This window comes from Electrona antarctica (assembly GCF_951216825.1).
Source record: "Electrona antarctica genome assembly, chromosome: 7".
Lineage (NCBI taxonomy): Eukaryota > Metazoa > Chordata > Actinopteri > Myctophiformes > Myctophidae > Electrona > Electrona antarctica.
In genome coordinates, this window is record NC_136812.1 from 13144965 (window position 1) to 13168519 (window position 23555).

A 23555-nucleotide genomic window follows, 5' to 3' on the forward strand; every position below is an offset into this window, starting at 1 on the left:
TTTTACACAATGAGTATTTTTACTTTGGGTACATTTTGATGCCGATACTCTTGTACTTTTACTAGTACATTTTGAACACCGGCCTTTTACTTATAACAGTATTTCTGCATTGCAGTATTGGTACTTTTACTTAAGTAAAACATTTGAGTACGTTTTTCCACCACTGCTTGTTCTACAGGTGTGAGTGATGTAAAAGACAGACCATCGTGGCTTTTTGAGGGACAGGGACGCTGGCCCCTCCTATGCCCAGCTTTGTGTGTCTGTGTGTACCCCATAGCGATGATTTGATTGGCGGAGGGCTTAAAAAGTGAGGACAGAAAAGTGAGGACGCCAAAAGTGATTGGCCGGAATGTGATGATGTATGATGATAAGAGCTCCCCTCACTTAACACATGGCTTCTTTTGTTAGAAACACAGAGGATACAGTTAGAGAGAACTAATTAAGGCTCTGTGTTACATGAACAGCTTACATCATTTATTGGTTGAATTGACCCCAACAACCTGGATACAGTCATCCATCCATCCATCCATCCATCCGTTAATCCATCCATCCATCTGCATCCATCCATCCATCCATCCATCCATCCATCCATCCATCCATCCATCTGCATCCATCCATCCATCCATCCATCCATCCGTTAATCCTCCCTCACACCCTCCAAAATTATTCCAATATTCCGTGTAGCAGCTGAATTTCTCCACTTTGTAATCTTGCGTGCGTGCGTGCGTGCGTGCGTGCGTGCGTGCGTGCGTGCGTGCGTGCCTGCGTGCGTTTGCCAAGGCTAGGAATGCTCTGGGCGGCAGTGCTATTTATAACTGACATTGGTGGAGTTGCATAAGGACACAGTCATCATCAGCACAGAGAGAGAGAGAGAGAGAGACAGAGAGGCTGTGATGAAATGGGAGGCGGACAAAAGAGAAAAGAAGAGAAGAAAGTGGGCAATTAATCAATCAATCAATTAATCAATCAATGTGTCTGTCTGTGGTATCTATTTACCTATCCATGCATCCATCTGTCACAGTGTGGCTTTGAAACAGAACAGTTGGTTTCTTTGTAACCTTGCACCGTCATCTCTATCTCTCACTTTCTGTCCTTGTCCTCTCTCTGACACTCATCTCATCTCTCTCTCTCTCTCTCTCTCTCTCTCTCTCTCTCTCTCTCTCTCTCTCTCTCTCCCCTACTATATGGACATGACACAGTCAGTAATAAAAAACCCCATCATGTACAGTTGTGTCAGCTGCCATGTTGTCCCGATTGCCTCTCGTGACAAAGGTGAAATATGCATGGTGCCATTTTCACGCTGCAGAGCCTCTCGTTGATGTGGCTCTTTGTCTGGGTTGGTCTAACACGGTACCTTCATGCATGATCGTCTGGGTTCGTCTAACACAGTACCTTCATGCATGATCGTCTGGGTTCGTCTAACACGGTACCTTCATGCATGATCGTCTGGGTTGGTCTAACACGGTACCTTCATGCATGATCGTCTGGGTTCGTCTAACACGGTACCTTCATGCATGATCGTCTGGGTTCGTCTAACACGGTACCTTCATGCATGATCGTCTGGGTTGGTCTAACACGGTACCTTCATGCATGATCGTCTGGGTTCGTCTAACACGGTACCTTCATGCATGATTGTCTGGGTTTGTCTAACACGGTACCTTCATGCATGATCGTCTGGGTTGGTCTAACACGGTACCTTCATGCATGATCGTCTGGGTTGGTCTAACACGGTACCTTCATGCATGATTGTCTGGGTTCGTCTAACACGGTACCTTCATGCATGATCGTCTGGGTTGGTCTAACACGGTACCTTCATGCATGATCGTCTGGGTTGGTCTAACACGGTACCTTCATGCATGATCGTCTGGGTTGGTCTAACACGGTACCTTCATGCATGATCGTCTGGGTTCGTCTAACACGGTACCTTCATGCATGATCGTCTGGGTTCGTCTAACACGGTACCTTCATGCATGATTGTCTGGGTTGGTCTAACACGGTACCTTCATGCATGATCGTCTGGGTTCGTCTAACACGGTACCTTCATGCATGATTGTCTGGGTTGGTCTAACACGGTACCTTCATGGATGATTGTCGGGGTTCGTCTAACACGGTACCTTCATGCATGATCGTCTGGGTTGGTCTAACACGGTACCTTCATGCATGATTGTCTGGGTTCGTCTAATACTAGGGGTGTAGCGATACATTTTAACAGCGATACGATACGTATCACGATACATGGTTGACGATACGATACATGGACGATGTTGGTTCATTATGGCGATACGATACGATACGATTCAATGATTTGAAATAACCCAAACTATTTAAAATGCATTGACATTATTATTAAGCTAAGTTAACCCCTCTTTTAATTTTTTCTTCAAAAAATTGCTAAATACCATGCACAAAAATGTAGTTTTGATACAATCGATTATTTGCATAGCAAAACGATTCGATACTGATTATTTGCATTGCAAAACGATACGATTCGATACATAGTCAATGTTGCTGTTTTCATTTCTATATACCTCGATTCTTGAAATAAAAATTGTTTTTTTCGATGCAGTTACTATATCGTTACACCCCTATCTAATACGGTACCGTCATGGATGGTTTTACATGAATACCTCCTCCGTTTGAACGAAGAACGGATGATTTTTCTGTACACATACATACTCACACACCTGCGTGAACAATACAAAAACAGCCCCCCCCCCCCCACACACACACACACCCCTCCAAAAACAAAAAGCACACGAGCATGCAGGGGCACAAAAGCTATAAATAAAAATACGGCATGACAGCATACATGAAAAACTACTCGTAAAAACCCTAGCCACTCTTCCAGGTCATCATTTTTGTGATGACAGCTATGATGTTTTTATCCCAAGGACAGTTTTCCGTGCAAAACAAAATGCTTGCAATGCATTCCGAATCATGAAACCCCCCCCTAGGTTGACCCCTCACGCTACTTGCAGAATTTAAAATTGGTAAGTTTTGCCTGCATATACTGTAGGTTCAGCAGCTGTCACAGATTCTCCTATTAGGGAAACTGAATTTCAGTCTGTGTGAGATGTGTTACTAGACACCAACGAACACATTGGTGAAGAAAGTTATTGGTAAGGAATTTATTCTCAGATTGGACATTTTTTCTGACAATATTCCCTGACTACTGTGTGCATGGCATATGTGTTTCTGTGTCTAATCTCACACACAGTACATACTGTACACGCACGCACGCACGCACGCACGCACGCACGCACGCACGCACGCACGCACGCACGCACGCACGCACGCACGCACACACACACACACACACACACAGCCTGCTTGCTCCAGAGAGATGCTAGCTGTGTAGAAAGGCGTAGCTCCAGTGTTAATCCTGGGATCAATGGCAGGGTCTGCTCTTTCATGATTGCTTCACAGCGGCCTCGATCTGTCACATGACATCATGTCAGCGAGTGCTCGGCGCAAAACGTGCACACACAAGCCGATGAAATGCGCGCACGCACACACACACACACACACACACACACACACACACACACACACACACACACACACACACACACACACACACATTTTCTCTCTCTAACATCACAGAACACACTCTAGTGCCTACTGTATATGCCCTATGGGCGTATCAGTAATAATAACAGTTTTTGTATTGACTCGTGCTTTCGTTTGAAATGTACCCATACTTGGAACGATGCAAGTTGGAAATGCATGCCCCACCCAGTTATTATGTCTGTGTCCCTTTTATGCCCATATATGGAGTTATTTATCAGGCATGCCCAAATATGGAGTCTATGCAGATGTCAGAACATATTGTGATGTCAGAAAAGGCCAGCTCCATGTATACTGTATGGAGATCTAGGGCCTCTGCATGTCCAGAGCCTGGGCAGAGGCCTTTTGTGGCGGTTCTGTTCAACCGTAGGTCCGACCGACTCAAGGCAAGGCACTGCACTCCCTGTGGTGGTGTGGAACACGTGTGGCGAAGTTGAAGTCGGTGGGACGAATGGTTCTCGAGTTACGTGGATTACAGATGTACGTACAGAGACTTGGAAGTTAGGTTAGGTCAGGATTTAGAAGGCATGTTTAGAATTGGGTTATGGGTTAATCTCAATTTACTGAACTCACTTTTTTGCCAGGTGAAACCTGCATGGTTTATGACCGCTCATTTTCTTTTAGCAACCTTTTGAGGACGTATAGTCATAATTGGCTGCCCCTAAGCCAATGGGAGTCTGAACCCATACTCTGAAACGCCGCCTAAGCCAATGGGAGTCTGAATAGTGCTTCTAGTATAGGGACCTAGACCTAGTCATTATTGGCTGCCTCCTAAGCCCTGAAATGCCACAACGGGGAAGTCTGAACCCAGACTTTGCAACGCCGCAGCATGGAGCGAGTGGCAACAGCCGCTAATGGTATGAGCTAACTGTGGAGCTACAGGAAAGCACACCTTTAATATAACCTCAGCTTTCTACTGCTCAGTGAAATCCTGGTTTACTTCATTTGTTACTCCAGAGTGTAAGCTAGTACAACTGTATAAGCCAAACGAGTCTATTTGGCTTTACAGTTGTACACTCTCAGGCCGGGTTTATTTAGCACTCAGGGTTTCGCAGTGTGTTCTTGGGCTGCACTAGTCTGTGCTGAAACACCAGCAGTAGTTGTTTAAGGGCAACGAGAGCATAATAACTCATTCCCTGTTCCTTGGCAGGCCATGAACTGAGCTGAACACTTTCTACTTTCTCACTCCTCTGCTAACCTTTACTCCACTGCTTCTCCAGCAATTTCCAATAACATCCCATCTGGCTATGAGTATAGAAATACTCATATTTTACTGTTTAACAATGCAACTATACTGGATGTAATATGTCCAGATCAAAATTATAATAACATGACACTTTATAAGAAAATTGGAATTTTATGTTAATTTGGAGAATAGTTTTTTGTGCCAGCCTACCAGGGGATCTGAATGAACCATGATTCTTGTCTGTTGAATTGTTAGTAGCTTGCTGAAAAAATTCTAGCCTGGATGGGGCAGACTAATATCACTGTGTAGATATTAGTCTGGAACTTCGGGTGGATGATCTATTTCCAAGGGGTGGTTACAAACAAACAGATTCCAACGTCACAGCAAAATAAAAAAGTCTCACTTTGAATAGTGGGCTCTGATTGGTCACCCACAACTCTGGGGTGAGCGAAATGTAATTCAATTCATGAGGAGTGCCAGAACAATCTCCCCAGGGATTTTTTTCCTCCTGTGGCAGATTGATCTGATTTCCAGGCTACAAGGATTCATGCTCTTCCTAGCAATGATAACACGTAGGGTTGTCCAGATCCGATCACGTGATCCTTAGTCCTACTCCTCCTCCCAGCCAACACTCCCCACTGACAGGTAGTTACCCCCCCCCCCCCCCCAGAGAGGACGTATAGGGCCTTAGTCCTACTCCTCCTCCCAGCCAACACTCCCCATCGACAAGTAGTTACCCCCCCTGACCTCAAACCCACAATTCAACATTTTGGTTTTAAGATGTTGATATTAATTTTGTATTCATCCTTAGGACCCCAAATCACACCTTGGAAAGCATGAGTGTCTATTTCAAACAAAGTGTTTTTTGACTGGGGGGGGTCATAATTTGACCCCCCAGTATTAGGATGTATCGTCACGTCATTTTCAAATGATCGGAATAAAATAAATGTGATCGGGACATCCCTATAGTATCAATATGATATCCATATCCTGATATTAGACTGGATATTGTCTGTGATTTGGGATATTATGGCATAAGTGTGAAAAATAGGTATCGGCAGAAAAATCTAATTGGATTTGGAGCAACAAAAAAAAAGAATAACATGCAATTGTTTCGCTCTGCTGTAGAAGGCTATTATCTAATATAAACATTGCAAAGAAAGGCTGTATATGTGTCCAATATACTGTATCACACTGCCCACACAGTCCAGAGGTCAGTGTCAAAGGATTGTTACAGTATCTGCGTCATTATACTGACACCCCTGCACACCCCCCACCCCCGCCTCTCTTTCTTGCAACTATTGGCTGCATTCCTGCAGGTCCATCATTAATTCATCCAATAACATAATGTTCCTCCTCCTCCAGGCTCCTCCCCTCTTCCTTCACATGGCCTCAGTGTCCCTGGCTTTTAAACCACCCACTGGCTCCTCTCCATTTGGACTGCGTTCAGGTTGGAGCTATAGTGTCTCTCTCTCTCTACTTCACTTCATTGCCCTCCTCAGTGTCATTGAGTTCCTCCATTAAAAAGGAAATCCAAAATCCGCCTGTTGTGTTTTCAGCGGAAAAGGAAAAGGATGTGTAGTGTTTTGTATGCTGAGAGCGTTTGTGTTATTGGGTGAATAGCTAGGGGCTTTCCATCTGGGATAGTGACTGAGTGACTGTGAAACAAACAACATACAGTAGTAGTATAGGAGAGGACGACCTAGAGAGAGGATAACATGGTATATGTTATGTAAACACAAACATTGAATGCCATTGACAATGAATGGCCAGCTTTGAGTGTTTAAACACAAACGGGGGTTATTTTTGAGGGATGATAGCCCCTCCTATGTCCAGCTTTTGTGTGTGTGTGTGTGTGTGTGTGTGTGTGTGTGTAACCCAAATTTTGAACAGAAACTAGGAAGTTTTCTAGGAAGAAACTAGGAAGTAGTGTAGCGGAGGCACAGAGAGTTTTGATCTCTCAAGGAGGGGTTCGAGCCCCCTTTTTCTAAGGATTCGGGGGGGATTTAACCCCCATGAACATTAAATCCCATTGACAATGAATGGACAATTTTGAGTGTTTGTGTAAACACAAACATTGCGTAACACAAACATTGAAGACGAAGGTGAGGACGCAAATTCTGATTGGCCGGAATGAGATGATGTACGATGATCAGATCGCCCCTCACTTCACATGGGTGTGATTTGTAAGGGGCGCTAGCCCCTTATATAAACAGCTTTTGTCCCCACACGTCTCAAGATTTGCCATTGGCAATGAAAGGGGAATACCGGTCAAATGTCGCTAAATCTTGTCCCCGCCCGTCTCAATATTTGCCATTGACAATGAACGGAGAAATGACGTCAGAATTAAGCTAAATATGACGCAAATGAAACATCAAAACATTAAACACCATTGAAGGGAAAATTTACGTCATTGTGAACGAGCAAATCAGCCAACCAATCACAGGCAACAGGCATTTTGTCCCTCCAACGTCTGGCTTTCGGAAATTACGTCATGTGGCATCCTAATCTATGGACTTTTTTGAGGGGCTCTAGCCCCTATATTCACCTATTTGTGTAGATTTCCGTCCTACACAAACATTAAATTCCCTTTGACAATGAATGGAGAATTTTACATCATAGTGTCTGAGCAAATCGGCTTAGTCACTATTTTTGTCCTACGCAAACATTACATTCCCATTGTCAATGAATGGGGAATTTTATGTCATAGTGTCAGATGACGTAAAATAGAGCAAATAGGCATAGTGTCTATTTTACGTTATGATGACGTATGATGATAAGAGCGCCCCTCACTTCACACAGGTGTGATTTTTTTAAATGTTTGTTTAGAGAGAGCACACTGTCACTATATGACTCAGACATAACCATATCTGACTATGTCTCAGACATAACCATATATAGCTGACTATGACGTCCAAAACTATATACAGAGTTCGCTATGGCTCAGCCATAACCATATATGTAGTTTCCACCCACACCCAATTATTGCTGACCATGGCAGCATGACATCAGCATGACATCAGACCCAAGCGCTATATAAATCTCAACTCAAGTATTATTTTTCCCTTTCAAAGCACGAAGAACCAACCCGAACCTTTACTTTGTCTACAGCCTATATTTTGGATAAAGATGCAACAGGCAGGGAACAAGAAGAGGCAGTTTGTCCAAGAAGGCGTCTTCAAGGCCGAGCTCGGCGAGTTCCTGACCCGCGAGCTGGCCGAGGACGGCTACGCGGGTGTGGAGCTGCGCGCCACTCCGACCAAGACCGAGATCATCGTGAAGGCCACGAGGACCCAGAGCGTGCTGGGGGAGAGGGGCCGCCGCATCCGGGAGCTGACGGCCGCCGTCCAGAAGCGGTTCAACCTCGCGGAGGGCAGCGTGGAGCTCTACGCCGAGAAGGTGCCCGCCCGCGGCCTGTGCGCCGTGGCGCAGGCTGAGTCCCTGCGCTACAAGCTGCTGGGCGGCCTGGCCGTGCGCCGGGCCTGCTACGGCGTGCTGCGCTTTGTCATGGAGAGCGGCGCCCAGGGCTGCGAGGTGGTGGTCTCCGGGAAGCTGCGGGGCCAGCGGGCCAAGGCCATGAAGTTCTCGGACGGCCTGATGATCCACAGCGGAGACCCCGTCAACCAGTACGTGGACAAGGCGGTGCGCCACGTGCTGCTGAGGCAGGGCTCGCTCGGCATCAAGGTGAAGATCATGAAGCCGCACGACCCCAGCGGCAAGACGGGGCCCCGGAAGCCCCTGCCCGACCACGTGGTCATCCTGGAGCCCAAGGAGGAGACCCTGCCCACCGTGCCCATCTCGCAGAACTTCGGTCTAGAGCGCCCCAGTGGTTCTGAGACGTTTGCAGGTCATGATATTATATGATAAAGTGATATTATATTTGTCAAAAGTTTCCAAACCTTTCCGATATCTTCCTAATATTTTCAGAAATGGCAGAATGTACAAGCTTGCAGCGCACAAAGTGACTCGTTGTGAGCGTGTAGATCTTCTATTTTTGAATAGTCAACCTATAAATGGATATAAAGTGGTTCAAATGATAGCGATGCTATATTAACTACTTTTGCTGGATTCCCCTGGAAACCCCTCCCCCCCAGGGACTCCTGGCGGTCCCCCGACCCCGCTTTGAGAACCAATGGTCTAGCCTGAGGTGCCCATCATGCCCCATGGGGTACACCTGCTATCAATGCATAAAGGGTGATCTCCATTCCCACCGATGGGGAAAGACAGGTTTATTTGTATTAATGTGTACAAATAAAAAAAATAAAACAAAACAACAATACAATACAAAAAAGAAAAGAAAAAAAAAAGTGGGTAAAAAATCACACTTGTGAAGTGAGGGGTGCAGCGAGGGCGGTATTTATATCAGCCAGATTACATCCTATGTTGTTATTTAGTTCCCTAATCAAACATTAATAAAGTGAAAAAAATTACATCATAACTACCCTAAACAAACATTACAGTAACCTACATATAGACTTATGTCCATAGACTTGGCTGCCGCATCATCCGAAATCACAACATGCGGCCCGCCGTGCTGCTACCAACTAATAATGAAATGAAATGAAATGAAATCTATATTTACCCAGGGTATCTGGGCTAAGCTCAAGAACTTGTTTCCAGCCAGGCCCTGCTCATAGAACACATTTCATCGTAGTGGTTCAATGCCTTGTTCAAGGGCACTTCAGCGGTGGTAATTTTAACGTGTCGGACGGCTGATTCGAACTAGGAACCTTCCGGTATCAAGACCGCGCCGCTATCCGTTCGGCCACCGCTGCCACCGCTGCATAGACACCCAGACACACAAAGTCACATGTGGAGTGGTTAGCACTGCTAAAAAAAAGGAAAAAAAGACAAAACACACCTGTGTGAAGTGAGGGCCGCTCTTATCATCGTACATCATCATGATGTAAATGTCTATAGTCTATGCTCAGACACGTTACTTAAAGTCTCAATTCATTGTCAATGGGAATTTAATCTTTGTATAGGACAAAAATAGCAGATTTACTCGTCCACATACGTAAATTCTCCATTCATTGTCAATGGGAATTTCATGTTTGTGTAACACGAAAATCTACACTAATAGCTGAATATAGGTAGGGCTAGCGCCCCTCAATATAGGGTTTCCTAATGCCTCCCATCGTGGCAGTCAGCTCAGAGACTCAGGGAATTAGGAAATGCTGAAACGTGATTTCACGTTAGGTAACCAGACTATCCCTCTCTCTCCTGTAATGAGAGGATGGGCTTTCACAGCATTCAGCTGACCTTGGTAGCCTACTGACGAAATACTGCGAGATGAGACTACAAATAGGGGAGAGGCAATCATTTGAAATGGGGAAGAAACAGAGTGGAGGGGTGCGTGCGTGCGTGCGTGCGTGCGTGCGTGTGTGCGTGCGTGCGTGCGAGTGTGTGAGAGAGAGAGAGGCTGAATAAAAATAGTGGAGGGTAGAGGGAAGATCTGTCCTCTATATGGAAAGAGATGGGATAAGGCAAAGAGTCATTCTTTAAATGCAATGCCTTCCCTCATAAATATTTTCAAAGGAAAACAACAAAGGCTTTATACAGTTTGTCCTTGGAAAGCTATTTACCTCATACAACCTACTCTGTAGTCTATACACATGACATTAGTTTGGCCGGCACACTATGCTATTTTCTGTTTCTTTCTTATATTCTTCATTTCCAGTAGTCCACTAACCTTCCTGGACCATTTTGGGTCCATTTTGTTACATTTAGTACACTCTCAGAGTTACTAAAGAGATGTTGCTGTGTATCATACTATTAGCTTATATTTCCCACACATTGCTGCATGCATCTATCTATAAAAGCGCCACCACGTCTCTGTACGTCTGTCTGTACGTTTGTACAGCTGTAATCCACGTAACACGAGAACCGTTCGCCCCACCGGCTTCCCACAGGGAGTGCAGTGCCCGGTGTCGAGGCGGTCGGACCCACGGTTGTCCAGAACCGCCACAAAAGGCCTCTGCCCGGGATCTGGACGCCCCTGTCCAGGGTCCATACTCCATATATGGAGCTGACCTGTTCTGACATCACAACACTCCATATTTGGGACACAGAGAGACAGATCCAGAAAACTATATCTCCATATATGGGAATAAAAGGGACACAGACAGATGAGTGGAATGGGTACTCTGACACGGGTACATCCATCGTTACTGACTCAGTGCTCTACAGCTGGGCACCGGTCTAGTCCGTATAAACAAGGATAAAAGGATGAACAGGAACGGAACATGCATCTCGTATCCCAATGTATGAATGAATGGACCATTGTAAAGCGCTTTGAGTAAGCACGTAGTGCATAGAAAAGCGCTATGAAAATGCAATCCATTATTAGTATCATTGTAGACAGACGTTCAGTCTCTCTGATAAAGTCGTTGATCACCATCGCATCATGTACATCAATAGTGTTTTACCACTGGGTCAAGCACATAAGGTCATAAATCATGACACCCCCATCATGATGAAATTGAAACCAATGATCCTCTGCTCACAAATCTGCTCGTCAAAATATCCAGTAATGTAATCCAGTGTATCTCATTTGAAGCAGCATTAGTAGGGCATTCAGGGTCTCTGCGTGCTGTTGTATTATATTGACTTCAGCTATAAATACATTGCAGCACACGATCACTGTCACATTACTGGCTCTAATGCCTAATTGTCGCACGGCTGTGTCGCACCGAGATTAGCAGATTTACAAGCTCACAAGGCATTGCAAATGCAACGCATCATGGAGGTTGTAAATCAGTTATTTTCGGTGGACGACACAGCTGTATGACAAAGTATAAATCAGACTTAAATGGTCTATTGTAGCTGTCTCTATTTTCAGCTTAAAGCGATAAAATGCCCCATATAGTTCATTTTCAATGAGACCTGCGACAACGCAAGCATATTTACGTGAGCACGGTCGCGTGAATTTGTTGCGTGCGTGCTCATTACGTGCACACGCCCGTGACTCACCAGACCTGGATTCTGTTTAGCTTATTGTTTTACCCTTGCGTTGATGCGCCCCTCTTCAACAGACCTGGAGGAGACCTGTGTTGATCCAGGCAACAACGCCTGCGTTCCTCGCTTCACGTTTGCAAGGCCCTGTATGTGTTTCGTTCTTATTCTGGCTGTCCCTTTCATTGCCTTAATAGAGCGCCGAAGTCCAGACGTCACTCGCTCATCCCCTGGTTCTGTCTGGTTCACGGAAGTAATTTCTCTATGGAGAATAATATGGGGTCATCTTAAAATCGTTTCATATAAGCATTGTGGTCCAAAAATAAACAAGCTGTCTCTGCGTTATTGTCAGGGAGGTGACTCATTAGTCACTCATTATGATACAGTCATGTTTCTAGCAAAAATGTAACTAATTCAGCAGCAGTAACAATAGCGTTTTCTCTCAGTTGACTCTTCATATCCATATGAGTGAAACGTACATGACCCCGTGGATTTGCGCTCTCTACCGATATTGACGTCAGACTTCGGTGCTCTATGAAGGCTAATCTATACTTTGTCACATGACCATTTCTGCACATTGTCTCTCGACAACGGTATTTTCAATTCAGACGCGTTGCTTTATATTTTCATCAATCCTGTCGAGCAACACAGCTCTGCTGGCTGTTGATCAAGCATGCATTGTCGTCTTTCTCCGTCCATTCTTTCTGTTTCACCTCCTTTTCCTCACGTAGGCCTATGTCCTTCCCTTGCATTACTTCAGTTTGAACTGGAGTCATTTTAAACTAAAGGCTCATGATTCATGAGGTACAAGATGCAAACGCTTGTTCTTATTCTTCTGGTGTAGTACTCGTATAGTGTAATGCATGGTCATGGATTTACAGATGGAACAGATGGCGGGAAATCATTGCGTGTGCGTGTGTGTGTGCGTGTGTGCGTGTGCGCGTGAGCATGTTACAGACGGCAAGAGAGGAGCAAGACGTTAATGAGAAGGGGGGAAAGACAGCTATGCAGTAATAATGATCAGAAATGTATTACATTCTATATCTATACTAATTAAGCCACACACGCATGTATGCACGCACACGCACACACACACACACACACACACACACACACACACACACACACACACACACACACACACACACACACACACACACACACACACACACACACACACACACACACACACACAATACATAACCTGAGTCAGGTATAATCTTGTGCTATTTCAGGCAGTAAAGTGTCCAGATCTCTGCAGTGCTGCTGATCTCTCCTTTTGCCTGTTTCCATAGCTCTATAAATAGCTCTGCTGATCATGCAGCACACAGCTTGTCAAGCTCTGCAGCTCTCTCTCTCTCTCTCTGTCCCCCTCTCCCTCTCTTTCCCCCTCTCCCTCTCTTTCACACATTTCCCTTTATTCTCCTTTTACTTGCCTCCATAAATTAACTCATTTTCAGTCACACCCGACCCCACATTTCTATTTCTTCCTCTCCATCCTGTCCCATTTAATCTCAGCTCCCATCATCATGCCTAAATCCGTTCCTCTGTCACACGCCATACCAGCTTCTTCTCCACTCTCTATCTCTGTCTGTCTGCCCGCCCTTCTCTCCATATTTCACACTTATTCCGAATCTTTTTACCCCTATCTCCATCTACTCAAGTCTCCATCCATATCCCCCTCACCCACCCACCCCTTCTCATTAGTTCTTTTTTTGGGGTGGGTGGAGTGGAGGGAGAGTGCTGTGACGTCTCATTTGCTAAATTCGCTGTGATATAACAACCCTAGTCATTGCTTCAGCCATAAAGTATGTCTGTGCTGCAGCGGTTCTGGCAATTGTATTAACATTATGACTGCACAGTGGAATGGAGGCAGCACTCAGCTGGAATGCTCACAACATTGAAAGGCAAATCAATCTGTAAAGTGTGGGCGCAGCACAGCTGCTGCTCGGCCCGGGTGTTGAGAAGAGAGCAGAAGAAAAGAGGAGAGCTGGGCTTGGGAGCATTATGTTGGAAATAAATAGAATATGGCAGGTTGATAGAACGTAATAAAACAGAACAGAGAACGGAGTGAGTGAAGACATTCATTCATTACCTTTCTACTTCTCCGTTTTTCTCCTCTCCTCTAGCTGTCACTTTCTTGTTTAGGACTGATCACTTTTATTGATCACGGACCACGGTGGCTATTGATCAGTAGCTGCTCAACTGTAGCACACCCACAGTGCTATAGGCCTCCCTCCATAAACAGTACACACCCCACTGTCCAGAGAAGAACCCATAAGAATACCACATGTGTCTCAGGCTCAAGAGGCAGAGCAGCCGCTTGGGATATTGGAAGGTTCTCTGTTCGATCCATGGTTCCTTGGCTTAGCATCAAAGTGTCCTTGAGCAATAATTATAATTTTACCCCTAACTGTCCCGATGAGCAGATCAGTGCCTTCATTGGTTTCCTCTGCCATCAGTGTGTGAATGGTTGAATATGGACCCCACTGTCACACAGTTGATTGTACATTTCAGTTCATTGCTGATGATTATCATAGTCTATACTAGAAACTACAAAATGTATGATACAATGAATCCATATTGACTGACAGAGATGATTCCCTTTGTCTGTTTTGGCCTTTCTCTGTTCCTACAATTCATACGATGCCTTTCGTTGTTAAGCGTGCCTGTCACGCGCATACGGTCTATGGCAGGGGTATTCAAGTAGATTAGGGAGGGGGCCACAATTGTAAGATTACTTAAAGTTGGGGACGAAAAGAAATAAGTTAACGATTTACCATTTTCAGTCTGTCGCTCCGTGTTGAAAGTGAAAGTAAAAGAGCCCTTTTCTGTATCTCATCGCACAAGGGAAAGCAACAACACCACGGACGCACTTGGATTTTTTTTCTGTCTCTCTTTCTTATTGACAGAGAAAAAACAACATGGAACAACACGAAAACAACGTGGTCAGTGGCCAAACACATCGCTTGATTCATTGATTGAATAGGCTACTTCTGGACTGCTGGACGGCTACCGAGCCGTTTCTAGTGTAACACACACTGGACTCATATCCTGTTTCGGCGGCCATCTTAGATGCTAAATAAATAGCGTCAATGCTAGCGAGCTAAAATGAAGCCATCCTTGTTAAGTTGTTCTAGAAAGTGCCAATGTTCCTAGATCACCGGATAATCAGCAAAGACCTCCGAACATCGCACGTTTTTTTATGGAGAGCTCCGTAGATTTCGAGTTATTCAGCTTTTTGGTCAGCCTGTATAAAGGGAGGTGAACGGCAGCACTGTTGCGCAATCCGGTCTAGGTTCGCTAAAGAAGGAAAGGCCAAGCCAAAAAAACGCCAGAAGCAGTTGTCAGTTGGATTCAAACTGGCGGAACCTTCCGTCAGAAGCAGTACATTTGTTAAGTGTTGGATTTCAAATGACAGCCAGAGACCCATTGCTGGGGAATGTGTTAACCAACAAATGAACGAAGCATATTGGCACTGTATCTATCACTCTACAGCACTTCCTTTGGGTTGGGTCAGGTCTCTGTAGTGCTTTATCTACACTGCCATATAGTCCTACTCTGGAGAGCATCAGTACCTCTAAACACAGTGCTCAGTTTATAGTATTAATGCTGTCATATGAAATTGAATCCCTGGTAGACAGCAGGTAGAATGTCCCGTGGGGTTATCTAATCCATTAACCCTGACAAATAGGCCTCTGTCTGGCTGTCAGCTGTGGTGTCTGCCCCTCCCCTTCTATTCCATCCATCCCTCATCCATCCATCCATCTGTCTGTCTGGACTTTCTTTCTCGCTCACACTGCCCCCCCTCCCCCTCCGCCCCCGCCCCCTCCACCAATCTCTTTCACCTATCTTTATATCCATACCTGTGTGTGTGTGTGTGTGTGTGTGTGTGTGTGTGTGTGTGTGTGTGTGTGTGTGTGTGTGTGTGTGTGTGTGTGTGTGTGTGTGTGTGTGTGTGTGTGTGTATGTGTGTGCGCGTACATGCGTGCGTGTTTCTGTGTGTGTGTGTGACTGTGTGACTGTGTGTGTGTGTGTGTCTGCCGTCCGTCCGTCCGTCTGTGTCTCTCTCTCTGTCATACACTGTTTGTTCTACTTGATTGTAACTCTTGGCAATGACGGCACCTAATCTCATAATTAGAAAGATAAATAGAAATATAGCTGTGACGTGTCACTGCCTGAGCAAATACTGAGCTTAATATTGGAGTTACAATATTCTGCACTACTCTGCTATGAACTTTATTCAAGATACTTTATTGAAGATGACAAACGATATGTAGCTAGCACACGTTATGTTTTTTTTAAATGATTAGTTTTTGCATTATTCATAGGTAGCTAACGTTGTTGCTTGGGGACCCTAGCTGAGCTCTGGCTGGGCATGCTTCCATTGCAACCTTCGCCCCGGTTGGCTCCGGTTCGAGACAAAAATGTCCCAGAGCATTTTTGAGTGTTTCATATATTGATGGGCACAGCTGTGGGCTGATCGAGTGATTAGGCATATTCAACAAGAAACATTTAATTTACAACTGCTCAGTGGGCAACATTACACAGTCAAATCCTCAGTGTTCATTTACTGGTCCATGTTGTTACATTGTATAACTTTCGAAGTTAGTGTTACAAATTGATAAATTGAAGCAGATCATTTTTTTGTGTTGACTGTTAGACTGTAGCCTGATTGTGAAAAGCGAGAGACAGCGAACTCCATCTGTGTGATACATATGTGACCAGATTTGACTGAGAGGCTGCCATCGCGCAAATTATATCTTTTCACCAGAGGAGAAAACCCTTTTTTTTCTTCTTTTTTTCCCCAAAATGTGTTAATAGCACAGGCAGACTCTTCACATACTAGAGCATGTCTGAAATAAGTGTCAGAGCTGAAATCGACATGTAAATATGAAATAAATGCTTAAACATGTAGTGTAATGTTAAAGACCACAGAAGTGAACCTTTCAAGCCTGTTTTCTCAACTCGCTGTTTCTCTGCAAGACATTACTCTATAAGCCATATATCCAAAACTGGTGGGTCAAACTGAACAACCAATATGTCAATTTGAAGCTATGATTCATTGCTTTCATATGACATGAAAAAACGAAAATTCAAAGAAATCCAATGGCAGTCCCTCAGTCAAATTTAGTCACATATTTTTAAGCCCTGAAATGATTGCATTCCATTGCAATATAATGCTACAGACCACTCACCACCTGTCCCAGTTTTAGTTTTCCTATGGTTTCTATTGAAACACACTCACAATCTCTCCCATAGCCTACTCGGGGGTCACAGACACATTTGTATGGGTCCCTTAATTTTTTGTTTCCTACATTTTGTTTTTAGTGATTATATTAAGTAATTTCTTGAATAAAAAAGAAAGTTTGTAGATCTGCTATTTTCACTCATTTGGATCCCGGGGGAATGTCTAATTTCTCTTTTTTGTCACAGGCTAAAAGTTTGGGAACCACGTAGCCTGCTGCGTACATTCTACTGTAACTGTACTTCCATGAATGGACACAATGATCTGTGTCCATAGTATCCATACAAAAAGTAATATAGCCAAATTGAATTCCTAGATACATTTAAACTACTGTCACTTTGACATGATGGCAAAACTGAAACAGCATCCAGCCCAGTAAACCCAGATTGTTTTATTCAACAGACAAAAAGTGCTTCAGCTATAGGTGGGGGAAGGGCAGGGCTAGCTTGTTTTGAAACGCAATACCTTGTTTGATTGATTTATTTTTAACAGTTTGCAGAATTACAGTACATTTCAAGTACAACTCAATACAAAAACTTAACTGTGAGTGGACGACACCATAAAGCATTACACTTGTTTACAATAGGGCCCACCATTTTCAATTCATCAAAACATTTAGAGACGTACGAATATACACAACTATATAGTCAAAACAGGAAATCATCATAGGAGGTAAAAAGGGAAAAAAAACATATACAGTGAGGGGGAAAAGGGGTGGGTGGGGGATTCAGATTTTACGGGGGCCAGTTTCGAATTGCAGCCATCCTTAGGTGCCCTTTGAGAGCGGTTTTGAAGGAGTCAAGGGATTCGCATGTCTTAATGACTGTTGGTAGTTGTTGTCATTCCCCTTGTTTGTCACTAGGGGTTGCATATTGCACAATGCAGGTGTAAGTAAGTACAGTGCTGTGTTAATTGGTATGGATCCAGAATGGAACAGAGCCTTCATTAGTATCATCGGCAACACGAAAGTATGGAAGTGGCCCAAGTTCTTCTTCTTTCCAAAATGCCAATGTATGCCCATTCAACTGAGTGCAGGTATCGATCAGGGGCTGAATTATGTCTTTATTTACTCTCTCAGAGTTAAATGATTCTCATCTATTCCTATATTGGCCCAGAATGACCTGGCTGTGTCATCCCTCCTCTGCTTCCCCCTTAACACCTCACCTTAACTCCTCACCTTAACACCTCACCTTAACTCCTCTGCTTCCCCCTTAACACCTCACCTCTCCTCTAGTCATGTAATTCATTATCAGGTCTAACCGATCACGCACGCACGCACGCACGCACGCACGCACACACGCACGCACGCACGCACGCACACACACACACACACACACACACTGCACACTCTTTTTATAGTGTGGTCTTGTTGGCCAGTGGAAGCAGCATCCTCCTCCTAGTATAGTGTGGTCTTATTGGCCAGTGGAAGCAGCATCCTCCTCCTAGTATAGTGTGGTCTTATTGGCCAGTGGAAGCAGTATCCTCCTCCTCCTCCTCCCTTGGTGAACAATAATCACCCGCAGGCTGCTCTGGAACCTGTTCCTGGTGTTATGTAACCAGTGATCTAAAGCACAGCTGATTGTCAAGGAGTTGCCACACAGTTATAGTTAACATGAATAGGCAGTGGTGGAAAAAGTACCGTATTGGCCTGAATATATATATAATATGTTTTTTTCCAATGGAAATATCCTAAAAAACAGGGTTGTATTATAATCGGGGACTAGACTATTTGACTATTTGATTTGCTCTTTTTCTTATAATCAGAGTCGTATTATATTCGGGGACAATACGGTACTTTTGTTTTACTTTCACCAACATTTCACTGAACATACTGCCAAATAATTATTGAATCTCATGAATCTTTTCAGCATCATTGCAACATTGTATAATAGGACAACAAAACTACGAGTGAGTGTTTGAAAAAGATCAGAGCCGTCTGTACTGTACTGTACTGTACTGTACTGTACTGTACTGTACTGTACTGTACTGTACTGTACTGTACTGTACTGTGTGTGTGTGTGTGTGTGTGTGTGTGTGTGTGTGTGTGTGTGTGTGTGTGTGTGTGTGTGTGTGTGTGTGTGTGTGTGTGTGTGTGTGTGTGTGTGTGTGTGTGTGTGTGTGCACGCACACGCAAAGGTGGGTGAAATGAGTATCGTTGCTGTCGGGCAGAACCCTCTTATCTCCATATTTTAACTTACAAAATAAATCATAAATGAATGCCCTCCTTGATCATACTACAGCGGTCATACAAAAGTAGCAAAACATAGCAGATATACAAGCTCAAAACGCATTGCAGATATGCTTCTTTTTTTTTAATCTTGAAAATTAAGAGTTTTGGACATATGGGGTTTACACCTGACCTGACCTGACCTGATGATGTGTGTGTGAACTCCACACCTGCTAATGTGTCATAACACGAGGGTGTCTGGGCACATATAAAGACAGACACAGTCACAGACAGCAACACACCACCCTTCAAGGAGACCGCTGACCCAAGCTCCACGGACACAGAGACCACATCAGGCTGACATGCTGCTGAGTCCTCAACTCTTGGGCTTTCTGGGCCTCATGGTACTAGGTAATACAATTGCTTTTCTATTGTTGTCTCCACCAGGCCGAAGGCATGGGGAGAGAGTATGTTTTGCACTCCGTTCGTGTGTGTGTGTGTGTGTGTGTCCGTCCGTCCTTCCGTATGCTTCCTTCCATAATATGGTTTTAAGGACCCCAGTTTGAAATACATTAGCCCCCCACTTCACGCAAGCCTTTTATCTCTAAATCTAATCACTGTAAAAGTGTTAATTTAACTCTGATACACTCAGAGACACAGAACTGTAAGGGTCCATTTGGTTCCTAACTATAAATAACCACTACCATGGTTCCATATAAGGCCATATGGTTGCAGCGTATGTCTAACCTCTTGTAGCCTATACATACTGTACAGTACCTGCTACTTGTGTATATATATTATATTATATACTTTTGTATATATATACTTTTGTGTATATTTGTTGATATCTTAGATTTATTTTGATATGTTTACTTATCTGTTTTTCTTTTCGCGTGTGTGTGTATATAGGCACCGTGCACACCAGTCCCTCTGCTGAGGTGAAGCTGGAGCGTGGGAACTGTCCAATGTTCTGGTTCAGCTTCAACGGCCGCTGCTACAAGTACGTACCTACACACACGACCTGGAACGACGCAGAGAAGCACTGCCGGTCTGAAGATGGCCACCTGGTGTCCATCCACAGCAAAGAGGAGAACAGCTTTGTCCAAACCCTAATCCAGAACTATCAACAAACGGGACATGGGACCTGGATTGGACTGAATGATTACTATGTGGAGGGTGGATGGGTGTGGTCTGATGGCTCCAATGTGAACTACACCACGTGGTATAGTGGTTTTCCAAACGGTGGTACAAGTAAAACCTGTGCTTACACACCCTGTTACAGTAACTCAGATCAGTGGTGTGACTATCCATGTTCTACTGGTAGTGCATTACCTTCTGTGTGTGTACTCCGTACACAAACATCTTGTTGAGTGGAATGTGTGACTCAACCCACTAACTTGTACCGAGTCTCCACAATAAAAGTACATGAAATGTAATCCACGTGTTTAATGGTGCCATCATTTCAGAGTGTCTCCATTGTGAAACACATTCAGAGGCATTCATATAATAAACTATATTGGCTACAGTGGACTTGAAGTTAATTATTCATTGGTATCACAACGAAAAGTACATTTTCAAGGTTAAAAAAAAACATGCCATTTGCTTTTACATTATTTTTGTAATTTTAATGTTACATTACATTACAATCTTACAGCTTAATCTTAGAGCTTAATTGCCAATTATTTGGGGGCCCATGTTACAATATCCTCATCAGTTGTTACCATTACCAGTTTAAAATTGTCTAAAGCTTTGATGTGCTCTACACCAAAACGCCCAGAGTGGGGAGGGAGGGCAGTTTGTTAACCAGAGTTGTTTGTATTGTAAATTGCTGTCCACTGTCTCTCTGAATCCTCAGGGAAGGCCACTCTGCCCTATTTGACCACAGATACCAAACATGTCGTAGTTTATTGTAGTTTTTATTTGTTGACAAACTTGTCAATATACTTAGTCATAGTTTTAGTCATCATACCTTAGTTATTGTTTTCTTTTTATTCGGTTTACCTCAGTGAAAAAGGTAGTCGACGAACATTCTTCGTCATAGTTTTAGTCAACAAAATCAACACTATAGTTCGGACGAACTGCAGAGCACTCAGTGTTGCTGTACCTCATCACCAAACACGCAGTAATAATTCATACACATAATCCAACACATTTATTCCCAAAAACATTCGTGCCTTTGCCGCTCTCTAAGAGCATAAAAGCTTACAGTATTTGAAGATGCAGATGCTATGCTGGGTGGGTGCACAGCTCCGGGGAGAGTGGGACAGAGAGAGTAACACAGAGGCACGATGGAGGGAAGGAGAAGAGAAAGGATAAGGAAGAAGAACAGACATGAGAGAATGACCGAGAAAAGAGCAGGCATTAATATTCATTCCCATGTGATGTAGTCAGTGTGGACAGGTGTGTGCGTGTTGGCATGTGCCACACTTGCCCCAGGCAAGCTGGCAAGCTGTTAGCGACGCTGACACTGAGAATGACTCTCAATAACGGTTGAGATAATGTGTTTTTGCATTTTCCTATACTCAACCACAAAGTGACAATACGTATTACACGAATGTGTGCGGTCGTGCGCATATTAGGTTGAAATATGAACATAGTGCAGCCTGTGAAATTGAGCAGGACATGAGATAAGGCCTTTATTCTGGCTGTGATTGCTGCTATATCCCAGCAGCATCATTCAGGTTTCTCATAATAGTCATACCGTAAGCTCTTATCTAGGTTTTATAAATGGGGCATGATGTTTATACCCCAGTAGTCCAGATATGATATTAAAATCTGTCATCTCATTTTGTCATCTCCCATTTGTTCAATTCAAAAATAAAATAATATTATGCTATAGCAATTGAAGACTAGAAGGATGCAATTGCAAGTGTGGTTGCCTCTTGTAATACATTTTACTTCCTATAAGTGGAGATGCTGTATCATACATCATAATAATGGAATAATTGAAAACCCCATAGATTATTATGACATAATAATAGAAAACCCCATAGACCCTCATGACGTCAGAAGTTACTCTAGAAACATACAAAATACTGACAATAACAATAGTCTGGTTGCCCTGCTGTGGCCAACCACATTATTAATAATAATAAATAAATATAGACAATCTAAGACTTAAGAAAGAAATGAATCTAAAGCATGTACAAATATACATGAATTTGCATGTAATCAAACGGTGCACACAGGCTCTGGCCAACTTCTCACTTGGCACTGCACTCTCTTCTGGTGTCATCAATACACCCCCTACAAGTTGAACAGTTATGGAGATGTGTGATTTTGCATTGACTTTGCAGGCAATTGTCACGCACGCCGGTCCTGGACTGCCCGGTGAGGTCGGTCGGTACTGCATTCGTCGTCAAGTCATGAATACACACACCGAATATGAAGTAGCAGTGGACTGTGGGCTGGGAATACATGGTCAAATGTGTAACTAATAATTGGTGTGTTGCATCAACATCACAACATCACAGGACAAGTACACTTCTTGTACTTGAATACCGTAAAAGAAATGACAAAATCTCCGTACGGGGCATAATTTACAATTTACAATTTAGGCATTTAGCAGACGCTCTTAATCCAGAGCGACTTACATTAAGCAATAACAAAAAGCATGGCATACATCACATGTATAAAAAGTAGTTATCATGAATCATGCGTAAACTAAGAACGTAACAGTGGAGTAGCTATGTAAACTATACATACTATACTATATAATATATTATACATGCGTACTATAAAGTGCTATGACTACATAAAGTGCAATTCTAGAGCTGTCTACATAACAAGCTATAAGTCTGTTTAAAATACTATCTAAGTCTGGAGTCTGAAGAGGTGGGTTTTCAGACTACGGCGGAAGATTGGGAGTGAGGCTGCAGTTCTGACTGCAATGGGAAGTGCATTCCATAGTTTTGGAGCCAGAAGGGAGAAGAGTTTTGGACGTGTGGAGCGTTGTCCCGGCGTTTTTAGTGAAGGTACCTCCAGCTTCCCTGCGTTGGCTGATCTGAGTGAGCGGGAGGGTTTGTAGGGTACGATCATACTTGTGAGATATGGGGGGGCCATGCCTTTGGTTGCTTTGAATGCCAGCATCAGAGTTTTGTATTCTGTGCGGGCAGCGACCGGGAGCCAATGGAGCGAGCGGAGAAGGGGGGAGACGTGTGAGAATTTTGGCTGGTTGAAGACCAAGCGTGCTGCGGCATTTTGGATCAGTTGGAGGGGCTTAAGTGCACATGCCGGTAGGCCAGTAAGGAGGGAGTTGCAATAGTCAAGTTTTGACAAGACTGTTGTCTGGATTAGGAGCTGGGCTGACTCCTGGTTGAGGAACGGTCTAATTCGTCGTATGTTGTAGAGTGTAAACCTACAGGATCTAGTGACAGCTGTGATGTGTGTTTTGAACGAGAGCTGACTGTCCAGGACAACAACAACAACATAAC

The 23555-nt window shown here is 43.9% G+C and overlaps 1 protein-coding gene across 1 annotated transcript; it reads left to right on the plus strand.

Annotated features, from left to right (window-relative positions):
- Positions 1 to 7882: 7882 nt before the first annotated feature.
- On the plus strand, positions 7883 to 21616 carry LOC306926120 (small ribosomal subunit protein uS3-like; the record flags this gene model as incomplete). Its single annotated transcript, XM_079505380.1, has 3 exons — positions 7883 to 8600; positions 20032 to 20344; positions 21559 to 21616. The coding sequence occupies 3 exons, from the start codon at positions 7883 to 7885 to the stop codon at positions 21614 to 21616; spliced, it is 1089 nt and encodes a 362-aa protein (XP_079361506.1).
- Positions 21617 to 23555: the final 1939 nt, after the last annotated feature.